Raw genomic sequence first — 15,891 nt, 5'->3', positions numbered from 1 at the left:
CCCTTCTCCAGCCGATCTTCCTGACCCAGGAACTGAATCAGGGTCGCCTGCATTGCAGGCGGATTCTTTACCAGCTGAGCTACCAGGGTAACCCCTTCACTTTTTGTCACAGTATGATAGTCCAGGCTTATCTTGAATTTTCTCTGCTATACCCCTAGAATCAGCCAGTTTTTCAAGCAGTTCTGGTTCCTTTAGTGGAAACGGTATTTAGAAACCAACATAGGTATACACATTGCTATTGGGGTATTATTGCTTCTTGACCCTCACAGCATGAGTGCACACACAAATATACATATGTACACACATCTATATATGTATTATATCTATACCCAGTTAGCTAAATAACTATAAAATTATGTGTTCATATTGATACCTGTCGGAGAAGGCAATGGTATCCCACTCCAGTACTCTTGCCTGGAAAATCCCATGGATGGAGGAGCCTGGTAGGCTGCAGTCCATGGGGTCGCTGGGAGTCGGACACGACTGAGCGACTTCACTTTCACTTTTCACTTTCATGCATTGGAGAAGGAAATGGCAACCCACTCCAGTGTTCTTGCCTGGAGAATCCCAGGGACGGGGGAGCCTGGTGGGCTGCAGTCTATGGGGTCGCACAGAGTCAGACACGACTGAAGCGACTTAGCAGCAGTAGCAGTATTGATACCTGTAATTCTAGTCCAACAACACAAAATTTATCACATTCCCCCTTTCCCATATTGTAACTGCCTTCTCTTGTCAGTGAGAAATTTGGCTCCCATTATATTCAACATGCTAATTTGCTCAGCTCTAGAGCTCATAGACTTTTGAAATGTTGTCATACCACTGGATAAAACAAACCAATGACCTAGAATTCACTACCTCTATAAGATTCTATTTGCCTTTAGTCTAAGCATGTATTATCAACATACTGCATTCAAAAGTGTGCATTAGGGATTCCCTTGGTGGTCCAGTGAGAATCCGCCTGCCAACGCAGGGTCATGGGTTCGATCTTTGGTCTGAGAAGATTCGACATGCTGCGGGGCAGGTCAGCCCATGCACCACAGCTACTGAGCTTGAGTGCTGCAACTACTGAAGCCTGAGTGCTCCAGAGCCCATTCTCTGCAACAAGAGAATCCACTGCAGTGAGAAGCCTGCACAGTAAAACTGTGAGAAAGAAAGTCCGTGAGCAGCAACAAACACCCTAGATGAATACACTGCAGCCAAAAAATGCATAAATACTTACCTTTTTTAAAAATGTGCATTAATTCTTCTAATTTTTGTGTAGAGTGGTTGTTATTCACTTGGCATTTTTTTGACCACTGATATATTCATTGGTATTTATGTTCCATTTCAGTTTTTTCATCATTTTTTATCATGGGTGCTTGTGTACATAAAACATCAATAGAGTTCAAAACTCAACAAAAACGGTATACTCAGAAAAGCATCAAGACTTAAGAAAATAATTTCTCTATATTTCCTTCCCTTCTATTTAAAACTGTGAGCCTGTGCCTCCCTGTAGTCTGTGCCTGCCTGTTTTCCACTCCCCAAGAACACACAGATCTTAATGGAAAACTACAAGATGATCTTTAGGATGTGGCATGTTTCTCCCAGCTTTGAACATGATTCCATATAGAAAAATACACTCGTTTCAGTTACTACCTTTGTTCAGTGTATGATAACCATATATGTAAGCAATCTAAAAATATGGTTTCCTGTGAAAACACCATGACTATGTGGTAACATCTTACTCTATAAAAGCAGTTTCCTTTATTGAGACAAAGCAACCTGGCTCTGTATTTATAAATACAAGACCAAAACAAAACATGGATCATTTCCTCTGTAAGAGATTGACTCCAGACTAGGAGCTCATTATCCAAACCCTCTGGCAGGTCCTCTCTAGCCCCACTTCCTTGGGACATGCATCTTTCACCACTTCTGGCTCCTTCTGGAACAGTGACCAGCTGCCTCTAATTTCCTCATAGACTAGATGTTGCGGTGATGGTGATGAGAGCAAGCTGAGACTGACTTTTTTTATAGCAAGACTCCATCTGCAAAGGCTGACTAAGATTTTCATTATTATATTTTGAAGTCCTTGACTATGTTTTAAACAATCAGGAATTTGGCTTTGTTACTAAAACAATTTAACTATATAAAATGTTGCTTTCTTTTCCTCTCATTCCCTGTTCCAAAGTTTTGTGTTCACAACAATTTGATACTTTGGAAGTACATTTCTGTTCATTTTTAATTTTTATAGCCTAGCTTTTGTATCCAGTTTTTATTGAAAGTCTACAAAGTGCCAAGTAACTCCTAGTACTGGGGATTGAGGGCATCAGTGATTAAAACAGATAAAAATCCTTACTTTCAAGGCGCTTATGTTCTAGTAGATAAAGAACATAGAAAACAAAAAACCCAACAGCTAATTATCTAGTTTGTTACAAGATGCCAAGTGTTATAAGGAAAAAATAGGTCAGGTTGAGGAATGAGAGTGTTATGTTGGTAGTGGAGGCAGTAAACTGAGGTTGCGGTGATGAGATCTGAGCAGACTCTAAACTGGAAAAGGTGCTCATGCAGACATCTGGGAAAGGAGCACTGCAGGGAAGAAGGAACAGTGTCGATGTTCTAAGGCTGAAGTGTACTTGGTTTGCTTAAAGAAAAGTAAAATGTATGGGGTGGTGTAGTGAAGAAGGCAATGGCACCCCACTCCAGTACTCTTGCCTGGGAAAATCCCATGGAAGGAGCAGCCTCATAGACTGCAGTCCATGAGGTTGCTAAGAGTCGGACACAACTGACGGTCTTCACTTTCACTTTTCACTTTCATGCATTGGAGAAGGAAATGGCAACCCACTCCAGTGTTCTTGCCTGGAGAATCCCAGGGGTGGGGGAGCCTGGTGGGCTGCCGTCTATGGGGTCACACAGAGTCGGACATGACTGAAGCGACTTAGCAGCAGCAGCAGCAGCAGTGGGGAAACATAAAAATTTATGAGGCCAAAGGACTTTGGCTTTTATTCTAAGGGAGATGGGAGTCCCTGGAGGGATTGGGGTACAGAAGCCACGTAATTTGATTTGTGTTTTAACAGACTCCTCTGGCTGCCTTTTTAATAGTGGAGGGGTGGAGGGAGAGCTGGAAGACTTGAGACTAATTAGAAAGCTACTGAAATAATGTAGCAAGACAATGATGGTTTAGGCCAGAATGGTAGCAGTGGGAATTGGTAAAAAAGAATCTGAAAAATTCTTGGAATATTTTAAAGGTAAGCTAATATAAATTCCTGATTATTGGATGTGTATTCTGAGAAAGAGAGGAGTCAAAGATGAAAGTTTTTGGCTTAAGAAAGTTGAAAACCAGAGTTGCAATTAATGAAGATGGAGAAAATTATGGATAAAGTAGGTTTTATCAAGGGAGATACATTTTTCAGCCTGATTGGAGTATATTCAGGGAAGAATGGGAAGAGAGGAATTGGAAACAAGTATAGACAACTCAACTATTGCTCCAAAAAGGAAGGAAAAATGGGTGGTAGGTGGCAGGGGAAGTGTAGTGAAGAGGTTTATTTAGGTTGGGAAATACTGTAACCTATATGTTTGCTGGTAGATTCAGTTAAGAAGGAAAGTTGATATTTTATGAGAAAAAGATAATGGTTGGAACAGCATTCTTGAGAAGGTGAGTGGGGACAGGATACAGTGTAAACTAGAAATCAGATTTAAGTAGGAACATGGATGGTTAGGAAGAGAAGAGTATGTAGAACCTGTGTTGGTAGACAGCTGGATGCAGTTATGGGAAACTGCAGGAGTCCTCTGTAAATTAATTTTCTGAGTAAAGTAAGAAGGTCATCAACTGGGTGCAGGATGAGGGAGGTGGTGTCGGAGGTATGAGAAAGGGGATACAAAATGGTAATCCAGTAAAGAATTTAAAATGAGACCAATCAATATAGTTGTTCATTTTGTTTGGCTACTTGGCTGTAGGCATGAAGACAGAATAGAGTCAACCAGGTTTTGATTTTGTCAAGCAAGTAAGACAAAGCTAGAGAGGAGGTTGAGTGAATTGAATGCAAAGGAGTGATTATAGTGATTGAATGTTTAAACCAGATAAAGAAGAGAGGACTTCAAGAGCTGAGTGACAGGGCCCTCCCTGGTGGCTCAGTGGTAAAGAATCCACCTGCCAATGCAGAGGGCACGGGTTTGATCCCTGGTCCTGGAAGATCCCACAAGTCGTGGAACAGTTAAGCTGGTGCACCACAGCTATTGAGCCTGTGCTCTAGAGCTCAGGAACTACAACTACTGAAGCCCACACTCCCTAGAGCCCATGCTCTGCAAGGAGAGAAGCTACTTCAATGAGAAGCCCAGGCACTGCAACTGAAGAATACCCCCCACTCACTGAAACTAGAGAAAAGCCTTCACAGCAATGAAGAGCTAGCACAGCCAAAGACAATTTTTTTTTTTTAAAGCGGAGTGACAAATTACTTAATCTTAGCTCTATTCCTGCTTATTTAATATGAAAATGTTAAGAGTGCTGTGTGAGGCTTATGTGGAATAATGTGTGAAATAATGTGTGCAATCACTTTCTCGAGGTTTCTCATCAGGATCACCTGGGGAATTTTTGACACTACTAATGTCCACAGCCCAACCCCCAAATAGAATTTCTGAGGCTAAGGCCGAGGATGACTCGGTCTAACTACTTTCCAGGTGATTCTACTGTATAGTCAGGGCAGCAAACTTCCATGTTACCTTAATGATCTCTATTCATGATACTAACAATTATTTAATAAATGTCTCCTGTGAGCCAGGCAACATACTACCGTATTCTCTCATTTACGTTCCACAACTTTTCAAAGAAGAGTTTGTGCCTAAAGTGACAACCAGTAAGTGACAGAGCCAGGGACGTCTGGCCAGTTGTCTATGATACAAAGCTTGTTACTCCAAGACTGGTTTAAGGAGCAACAGCATCACCTGAGACCTAGTTAACAAGAACTGCCTTGTCACTGACCTGTTAAATCAGAATCTGTATTTGAATAAGATCTTTAGGCGATTCCTATGTATATTAAAGTTCGAAAAGCCCTCAAACAGGCCACACTAGCTCTCTCCACCATAATTTCTATTCTGGGGTAAGATGGACCCAAACAATTCATATCAACGGGCCAAGGGCAACATTTAGTTTAAGAAATTCTTAAAGGTAATAAATGCCTAAAAAGGATTATTTCTAGAAATATTTTACTTATAACACTGAGAGTCACTTAGGATTCCTTTGAGGGATATCTTTTATTTGTTCAATTAAAGGCCAATAAGGTATGATCCCAATGAAGTGCTCCATGAAATGCTATTTTGTATAGTGCTTCATAGTTACTGAATGTCTGTTTCTTATTCCTTGAAATGAACGTGAGTTTGTTACTGGGATTCAGGCAAACTGTCTAAGATCACATAACAGGTAATTGCAGGACTAAGACTCAAACACGGTTCCTTTCTATTTCTGTTTCACAAGACGGAGCACTGTGGGGTACAGCAGTCATTTCAAAGAGAACAAAGCAGCGCTGCTTTACCAGTTCCTGGAGGTCTGGCCTTGTAGTTCTTATAGGAGAAGCCCCTATATCTCTATAACCAGGCAATCCTGGCTTCTGTCACAAACTTTATTCTTGAAACATTTACACAGGGTTTGGTGGGATTGGAGGTCAGAAGGAACATCAGTACCTTAATGCCGTAACTTTTTTCTGAATCAACCAAAATTTCTAACAACCAAATCATTGTGTACTGAACATGCATAATCCTAGCTCAAATAACATCTAAGCCTTTAGAATTCATTCAAGGATGTATTTATTTACAAGATACAAGTATTTATTTAATAAGAATTAAAGTGCTTAATTTTACAATGTTTCCAGCTCTCTGACCAAATATACATATTTACACAATATATACACTATCTGCAAGTATTTTACATTCATACAGCTAGAAAAGAAAACTTACTTTTTGTGTACACTTTTTCACATTTGAGTTAACTCTAAAATTTTGCTAACATACCTTTTCAAATTGATCATTCAACAATTCAAAAACCCAGATAGCACTTATTCAAAAATAACAGTCAATTGTCACTCACAAAATGAAATGCTAGTTTGTAAAACAAACAAAATCCCCCAAATTTTATATACAGATATGATTGCTGATGGAGACCTTCCCCAAGTGATACATTCCAACATCCATATAATATGTAATATATAATGCAATTCTGTTATCATAATGGTCCCATAGACTATTATGTCTTTTCCCAAACTTATATATTAATGTATATATATCTCACTCTATGTATTTGGTATTCACTTATTCAAATATGCTACAATATTTCTTGATTTAATTTCTCACTAGTCTACCTAATCTCACTAATTCAATCTATAATGAATTTTAGGAAGGGGTAAACATCATGTAACTCTCAGTGACTCACAATGAGTTAACTATCTTGTAGAAGCCATGTGCTACTTTATTTCAAAAGACAGAAAAGACACTGTTTCCTGCCAAATGTTCAGTCCAAAAAGTAGAAGACAGACCATGACTGACTTTAGAGGGATTTTTTTTTTTTTATGTCATTAAACAGTGCAGAAAATGGTCCAACAGTATTCTTTTTTAAGTCTAAAAGAAAAAGTAATAATATGATTGTTGCTGTTTAGTTGCTAAGTCGTGTCTGATTCTTTGCAACACCATAGGCTACAGTCCATCAGGCTCCTCTGTCCATGGGATTTCCCCGGCAAGAATACTAGAGTGGGTTGCCATTTCCTTCTCCAGGGGATCTTCCTGACCCAGGGATTGAATCCACATCTCCTGCTTAGCAGGTGGATTTTTAACCACTGAGCCACCTGGGAAGCCCAATGACAAGATACTAGTGGTATAAATTTAGAGGCCAAGGTGAAAGGCCCAGGTGCAATAGATCTATGAGTGTGCAATTACATAGATTTGCATCTTATAGTTTATACCCCCCTGCAGTTTAAATAATTTTCATTTATCTTAGATATATTGCTCTGATTTGGAGACCATGGGTCTCTTTCTGTCCACCTTTCTGTCCGTACTTGCTTGTTTCAATTCCTAATCATATTCTTCTCTGCCGTATCAGTAAAGAAAGCAAAGTTATCTTCTCATGACAACATGATTACAGGGCATACATAAGAATAGATTTTACTAAAAATCCATATATATAATTTATGTTAAAATATTTAAGTTAAAAAGAATATTTTCTATAAAAATTTTATTCCTATGGAAAAACAGAATTTGAAATCAACAGTGCTTTTACATATATACCTGTATGCATAAACTCACAGAAAGGGTTTCAAAAGTATATCTAGTAGTCTTTCTATATTATAATCCATTTTGTAAATCTGGAGACTCTATAGTAAATAATAGTATTAAAATAAAAAGCAATTTGGTTCTACTAAAATTGGATGAGGATGAAAAAGTAACATGATCCACCACAGATGTTCAATATAGCCCTAAGAATAAGAACACATTAGTCACAGATTTCATATTAATATATTCTTAAAGAATATAAAATTTAAGAATGAAGACATTAAGATATTTTTGCTTTTTGAGTTAATTTTAGCTTATATATACCATGTGCTTTTAATCTTAGAGGCTCTAACAGGAACATTATGTAATGTAGACAAAATTTTCTATTCTGCAATACAGCAAGAATACCTGCAAAAACAAAAAACAAAATAACAACAAAAACCTTTTGTTCCCTAGAAGTTTATTTGTTCCCATTGTTACCTTTTCCTCAGGATATACTCAGCTCAGAAAGATCAGTATTACAGTTATCACAGACAATGAGTTCAGGATAAGAACTTAAGGCTTTGGGTATAATCAAAAATGAGAATTTAGAGGGGGACAAATCCTGTTTCCACAAAGAAGACAATAAAAGTTTTGATAAGTTTTAAAAATTGGGATTTTTTTTTCTTTTTAATTTGCGTACATTAGCCAGTAAATATACCAATCTACATTAAGCTTCATGGAAAATGAAATGTAACCTGATAAAGTTGTGCAGATGTGCTTTAACTGTTTGGTTTTTTTTAACCACCCAGACCCTTTGCAAAAATAAAAAGGCTTTTGATGGTTACTTGAATCTCAAGAATAATGTTATCCCTTCTCCAAACCCTGCCACATGTACTTTCTTTTCCTTAAAATGAGCAATTCGAATTACAGTATCACTCCTAGAAGTTAATTCTCTATATCATTGTGACTAGGAATGTTCACATTAAAGTTTCAGTATAAAATCCTACCCTGTAAAATTTTATTGCTTGCATACATGATGGCATTATAGATGCCACTGTCACAAAAGTGGGTGGTGGCATTTTTCATTTTTGGGTCCCACTTAAAACCTGAAGATAAGTCTGCACTACATGTCATATTCAATATACCAAATGGTAGACTTTCAATAAAGCAAAACTTATATTTAAAAAACTGGAATGTTTTATAATAAATAGTAGTTTTTATCAAAGAAGTATTTTTTTTAAGACTGAAGGAAGGGCATGTTAAAGAAAAGATGACTTAGAGGAAAATAAAGAATAAGGCCCTTATGGAATGTTGTTTTAATAGTAAAACAATCAATTGCTTTTCTAGGCTCAATTTATTATGACAGCTCAGGTGTCTCAGAAAGCAGAAGACATTACTCTTATAATCAATTAGGTGCATTTTGAGGTCTTTTGGTTGAGTGTTTCTAAATGGCTAGAAGTATTCCTTTGCCTTTCTCCAAGTAAAAGCATCAATGAAAACAAAGCTGCTTCATTGCTTCTCTTTGTGCCTGACAAAAGAACATGTGGAATGTGAAGACGGGATTGGATAAGCAGAAATTCTCTTCTGATGCTAACATTTCTATTTTTTTGGGAAAAAAATTAAAGATAATGTTAAGAGTATGATAATAAATATTCTCTTTACATGAGTCTTCTTTCAATAATCTACATTAAATAACATTTGATTATTACTAAGCCAAAATTTGAATCTGTTCATGTTACTTCCATTCCAGGAGGACTTATTTGTAGGAAAAATGTAATCTTGTTCTTCAAAATAGTTTTTAAAAATAATTTGACTTGTAAATCTTCTAACTGGCCCTTACATTTCCATTTTTCTGTCCTCATTACAAGTCACCTTCTCCTGATAATCATTCTACATTTTTACTGCTTCTCTTTTCTTGAGATTAAGAAAATCAAAGAAAGCATCACCTACAGCCATATTATAACCTTCTCAATAATCACCCCTAAACACCACATACACAAATACACCCATGCCTGGCAACTAGAAAAGAGAAACAATGTAAATATTTTAAATTTGTCCTTAATTTAATAGGCCTAAGAAGCTACCTTTATATTTTTTTGGCTCCAAGTATTTGGCTTAATGTTGATGGTAATGGCTGGTATTCCTTTTTCAGAAGAAGGCAATCTAATCATGCCCACTATAATTAGTTTAGCTTCTCCTTAGGGATGTGGGGGAAAAAAAGAGATACTGATACTTCATATATTTCTTTAAAAAACAGGGCCTGAATAAAATGTGTGGCAATCTCCAATTCTGAGTGAATCTGATCTACCTTTAAAAGTGTAATCCCCAAAGGCTAGTAGGATCACTCTTGTGGATTTCTAGCAGACCGATGAATTTAAAAAATGACAATGTTTGGAACATGATAGAGTAAGTGTAAAACAAGAGAGAGATCTAAGTTTGAGAAAAGGATTAACTTAAATATCCAACAATGTGAGATTTTAATCACAACTACAATATAATAAAGAACGGCCTTTGTGACAGGAATCTATTAATATTAAAATTGTTTATTAAAATTCCCCAGAGGATAAAAGGGGGGGGAATGCTCAAATTTTCATCAATCATATTGTACCCCCCAAAACCTGCCATTAAAATACTATTTTTTCTATATTGTATTTTCCCCCACTGTTCTTTAGTGAGGTGGTTTAAAAAATTAAGCATAAACTGCCTTAATTACCTATCCTTTACCCTTAATCATAGATTATCACATGTGAATTTTTTTTTCGTATCTGACAAAGGAATAAGCCCACACAGTTATCTTAAGTGTTAACTATATATAGTCCTCATTTAACCAAAACTAACAGTCTTAAGGGAAAGGAAAACATAACAATAAGTGTAGTTGCCGTATGTCCCAGTTCTATGTAAGGTCAGGAATCTTATACATGTTGATGTTAACTGCCACAACAATTAGAGAACGGTAAAAGGTAAAATAATCTGTATGACTTGATCATCCCAGTGACCAAAATGCACTTTATCTCAGAGTAATCAAGACTGAAGCATTAATCAAACCCTCATCTTATATTTAACTAGGTATTATTAGCACCTTCAAAGAGAGGCACTGTTTTAAATAGGCACAGAACAAAGAAAAATAGTACTTTAAAAATACTGTTGGAACTCACTAATATATCCCATGCCACATAAATTACAGCTTTTTATTATAAAAATATCAATACCCTTAGATGTTAATCAGTTAAATGTAAATCAGCAAAAACATCTCATAAGTTTAGAACACTGCTCAGTTCCAAGATAAAACATGCTGTATATTTAAAAATAAATTAGAGACAAATATGAACCTAACCTGAAAAGTGTGTATATATATATTTGTATTTAATACTGTATGTACATAATTGCTATATACTTAAGACATTTTATTCTTAGAAGTATTTCTACAAACACAAGTATTATCTTGAGTACCAACAATGTGTCTTTTTTCTTTTGCTTTAAAAGAATGTACATCATTTATGCAGCTTGTTTTATAAACTAACTTAAATAAGTTAATACAATAGCCTAAATTGTCCCTGTATTGTTGTTTTTCTTTTTTTATTTTTACTGTGGATCTATTTTGGCAACATGGAGGTATATCTTTCAAACTGTTATAAAGCCTACATGTGTAAGTGAAGACATTAAAGGATTTCTTAAATGAAAGAAGACTTCTCTAGCCTAAAGTGATAGAATTAATTTATACCACTTTTTTCCAAGACAAAAGTACATATTCAAGGAATAGCTCATTAGAAAAATGCTCCACTTTTCACATTATTTCAAACTTTATGGGTAGAATGGCTGTGCACATTAATTTCACTAAGAGTACATAAAAACAGTCCCCCAAAAGATGCATTTATGAGCCTGTAAAATTTTTCAACATAAAGTGCTAAGAGATGAACAAGGAGAGCTGAGAATATCGTGAGCTATAAATCTTGAGACACACCCTACACCGTGGTAGGTCTTGGAACTTGGCATTCTGATTTTCTCTTAGGTTCAAGATGATCGTCCAAAGTGTCTGGATGCTGGCTAGGACATTCTGGCGTCTCACCTGTGACAGCTAAAAGGATGATTTTCAGCCACTTCTGTTTCAGTTCCTCACTGTCTGCAGCAAAGCTGTGCACAGACTTAGACTGGGTCAGTTTGAAACTGTGTGGCAGGTCTGCACTCCTTGGCATGTCGTCCACAACATAGCCCAGGAGTGGAATGGTGGCCTGGGCTCTGACATCCTAAGGGAAAAACATGGTGAGATGTGATCCAGCTCCCACCAACGCTCCTTTCCCACCATCTCTTCACAGACTTGTATGTGAGCTCTCCATGGAGATGGGAGAGATCATTGCTTAGCACTGTGCCTCTTCATGAGGCCACTGGTAATGTCACCTGAGTGAATTAATGAATAAGCACTAATGCCTAAATCAGCCAGAATTCATTGACCCCACACCTTTCCCTGTGAGGGAGCCCATTCAGCTCTTTATTCAGTGTAAAAGAGAAGAAAAGAACAGTAATTTTATTGTACAAAATCAGCAAATGTTAATGATGATTTCATTACCAAACACAGTTCTATTTGGTGTTTAATTCATTCATTCATCAATTTACTTATGGACAGGAAAAACAATGAAATAGAATAAAAAAACAAATAGCCCAATTAAAAAATGGGCAGAAGACCTAAATAGACATTTCTTCGAAGACATATAAATAGCCAAAAGGTACATGAAAAGATGCTCACCATCGCTAATTAGAGAAATGCAAATCAAAACTACAGTGAGGTATCATCTTACACTGGTCAGAATGGCCACCATCAAAAAGTCTATAAATAATAAATGCTGGAGAGGATGTAGAGAAAAGGGAGACCTCCTATACTATTGGTGGGAATGTAACTTGGTTCAGCCACTATGGAAAACACTGTTGAGGTTCCTTAAAAAACTAAAAACAAAGAAAATGATGTGTTGCAGTTCGTGCAGGTTGCAAAGAGTCAGACATGACTTAGAAACTGAACGAAAACAACAAAAAGCAACTATATAATTCTGCAATCCCACTCCTGAGCATACATCCAGAGAAAACCATAACTCAGTAAGACACATGCACCTCAATGTTCAGTGCAGCACTATTTACAATAGTCAAAACATGGAAGCAACCTAAATATCCATCCACAAATGAATGGATAAACAAGACGTGGTATATTTATACACACACATACACAATGGAATATCGCTCAGCCATAAAAAGAATGAAACAATGCCATCTGCACCAACTTGGATGGACACAGAAATTATTATACTAAGTGAAGTAAACCAGAAAAGGAAAGGCAAATATTATATGATATCACTTATGTGTGGGCTCTAAAAGGAAAAAAAGACACAAATGAACTTATTTCCAAAACAGAAAGAGACACAGACACAGAAAAAAAAAATTGGCTTTTTGGTTACCAAAGGGGACAGAGGGGTGGAAGGAGGGATAAATTAGGAGGCTAGGATTAACACACACACACACTAATATGTATAAAATAGATAACCAACAAGGACCTATTTATAACACAGGGAACTATACTGAATATTATGTAATAACCTATAAGGGAAAAGAATCTAAAAAATATGTATATGGGCTTCCCTGGTGGCTCAGACAGTAAAGAATCTGCCTGCAATGCAGGAGACCTGGGTTCAATCCGTGGGTTGGGAAGATCCCCTGGAGAAGGGTACAGCTACCAGTATTCTTGTCTGGAGAAGTCCAAGGACAGAGGAGCCAGGCAGGCTACATGGGGTTTCAAAGAGTTGGACACGACTGAGGGACTTTCACTTTCACACACACACAGCGATTTCTGAATAGCTGTGCTATACATCTGAAATTTATTCGATGCTGTAAAAAATACATGTACACATCTTGGCATTTTTAGTCTATTTTGAAAATAAAGTTTCACTAGCCCTTAAAGTAGATATAGGCTAAAATACAACAGGTACTTTAAAATTTTCATGTTTCTAAGTGAGTGCACAATTGATTTATGTGTTGTTGGTTTTTAAGCACAATACAATCCATTAATGCCTGCTGTATGCCTGTTGTTCCCAAATTCTTATTTTAGAGATATTCACACAAGGTCCCCCCAAATTATTACTGGATAATGGTAATCCAAGGTAGATTTAAAGTCACCTTCTTCTCACACTGCTTTCTTTTTCAGGTATCTATCCTTTCAGGGATTGAAAAAAAGGCTTATTGATATTTCCTATTATTAAAAAGGCTGCTTGCCTTTCCCTCTGATTCAACCTCTTCTTCCCATGCTCTTCACTAATTCAACCCATATTTTCTCGAACCCACTGAATAGGATTGACAGAAGGGGGCAAATGATCCATAGGGAGAAAACATTTTTGGCTATAGAAGGAAATCAGGCTTCCCTGGTGGCTTAGACAGTAAAGAATCTGCCTGCAGTGCAGGAGACCTGGGTTCGATCCCTGGGTCTGGAAGATCCCCTCTCCCTTGGAAAAGGAAATGGCTACCCATTCCAATGTTTTTTGCATGGAGAATCCCATGAACAGAAGAGCCTGGTGGGCTACAGTCCATGGGGTCACAAAGAGTTGGATATGACTGAGCAGCTAAGCAGATATAGAAGGAATCAGTCTAAATAAATCTGAATTACAATTACTTATATTTTTCAATTATAATGAAAAATAGTGAAACTGTATGAATTCTTTTATTTTATAGAGAAGTAATGGAAAAATTTTAAGTTCAATGTCCACCTGCCTCCCTCTGTCCCTTCAGAAAGATATAGTTTAGATACCTGGGGGGCACCATACATGTACAGCACGAGAGGGTCTTGTTTGGGGATCACACACCAAGCTTTCTGCCAAGGTTTTGACTTTTCCGTATACTGAAGAAAGCTGCATACCACACTGTTTCCAGATACTTCCGCTGATTCAATCTAGAAAATATAATGCAAAGAAATAGTGAGACAGAGAAATGAACACAAAATAAACCCAGATAGCGAGGTAATTCAACTGAAGGGAATATTGATACATTATAATATATTTACATAAAATGCCTCCTGGGATTGCCCCAAAGAAGGTTCATCTGCAATAGTTGTTTAAATATGCATCTAGATCTATGATGAATTAAGTCAATTTTAATTGTATTAGCAGACCTTGAATTACCAGACCACCTGACCTGCCTCTTGAGAAATCTGTATGCAGGTCAGGAAGCAACAGTTAGAACTGGACATGGAACAACAGACTGGTTCCAAATTGGGAAAGGAGTATGTCAAGGCTGCATATTGTCACCCTGCTTATTTAACTTATATGCAGAGTACATCATGAGAAACGTTGGACTGGAAGAAACACAAGCTGGAATCAAGACTGCCAGGAGAAATATCAATAACCTCAGATATGCAGATGACACCACCCTTGTGGCAGAAAATGAAGAGGAACTCAAAAGCCTCTTGATGAAAGTGAAAGTGGAGAGTGAAAAAGTTGGCTTAAAGCTCAACATTCAGAAAATGAAGATCATGCCATCTAGTCCCATCACTTCATGGGAAACAGATGGGCAAACAGTGGAAACAGTGTCAGACTTTATTTTGGGGGGCTCCAAAATCACTGCAGATGGTGACTGCAGCGATGAAATCAAAAGACGCCTACTCCTTGGAAGGAAAGTTATGACCAACCTAGATAGCATATTCAAAAGTAGAGACATTGCTTTGCCAACAAAGGTCCGTCTAGTCAAGGCTATGGTTTTTCCAGTGGTCATGTATGGATGTGAGAGTTGGACTGTGAAGAAGGCTGAGCGCCGAAGAATTGATGCCTTTGAACTGTGGTGGTGGAGAAGACTCTTGAGAGTCCCTTGGACTGCAAGGAGATCCAACCAGTCCATTCTGAAGGAGATCAGCCCTGGGATTTCTTTGGAAGGAACGATGCTAAGCTGAAACTCCAGTACTTTGGCCACCTCATGCGAAGAGTTGACTCTTTGGAAAAGACTCTGATGCTGGGAGGGATTGGGCGCAGGAGGAGAAGGGGACGACAGAGGATGAGATGGCTGGATGGCATCACTGACTTGATGGACGTGAGTCTGAGTGAACTCCAGGAGTTGGTGATGGACAGGGAGGCCTGGCGTGCTGCGATTCATGGGGTCGCAAAGAGTCAGACACGACTGAGCAACTGAACTGAACTGAAACATTTATTGACTACTTACTATGAAGGCACTTTTCTTAGCTTACTACTTGTATCAATTCATGTAACATTAACACCAACACCGAAAAGGTATTGCTTTCATTATCATGAGGTTTAGAGATGAACTACCTTTCCTAAGATTTAGGAAATGGTGTACTAGGATTTGAGTCTGGATCCAGAGCTTGAACTCTTAGCCACAATGCTCTATCAGCGTCACTATTTACGAATACAATAGCAAAAAGGCAAATGATTACCAGCAATCTCTGCCCTTTACCTGAGATAATTTCAAAGTTATTAAAATTACATTAACTCTTGGTAGAGCCATGTACAGTTTTCTGCTTTGGCTCCTAACACATAAATAACTGGTTAAAAAGGGAACAAAATCCTTTGACTAATGATGGTTTTATTACATATATTATGGAAAGCAATTAGTTTGCATCCTTTTCTGTTTTTTCTTTTCTATTTTTTGGCCATACTAAAAAAAATGGTCAATGGTTTGCATCTGTTCTCTGCCTTTTTC

At 37.5% G+C, this 15,891-nt stretch overlaps 1 protein-coding gene across 4 annotated transcripts in view; it reads right to left on the bottom strand.

Annotated features, from left to right (window-relative positions):
• Positions 1-5,758: 5,758 nt before the first annotated feature.
• The window catches only part of FGD4 (FYVE, RhoGEF and PH domain containing 4), a 229,996-nt gene continuing 219,863 nt past the window's right edge, over positions 5,759-15,891 (bottom strand). For all 4 annotated transcript variants that reach the window (XM_027541685.1, XM_027541689.1, XM_027541690.1 and 1 more), the window contains exons 16-17: positions 13,994-14,134; positions 5,759-11,456 (exon numbers count right to left, since the gene is read on the bottom strand). In XM_027541685.1, the coding sequence (XP_027397486.1) occupies positions 11,175-11,456; positions 13,994-14,134 (423 nt within the window). In that variant the 3' untranslated portion in view covers positions 5,759-11,174. The remainder of the gene's footprint in view (positions 11,457-13,993; positions 14,135-15,891) is intronic.

This window comes from Bos indicus x Bos taurus, chromosome 5, assembly GCF_003369695.1.
Source record: "Bos indicus x Bos taurus breed Angus x Brahman F1 hybrid chromosome 5, Bos_hybrid_MaternalHap_v2.0, whole genome shotgun sequence".
Classification (NCBI taxonomy): domain Eukaryota; kingdom Metazoa; phylum Chordata; class Mammalia; order Artiodactyla; family Bovidae; genus Bos; species Bos indicus x Bos taurus.
The sequence above is the reverse complement of the archived record's forward strand: the minus strand, read 5'-3'. Positions and strand labels throughout refer to the sequence as shown.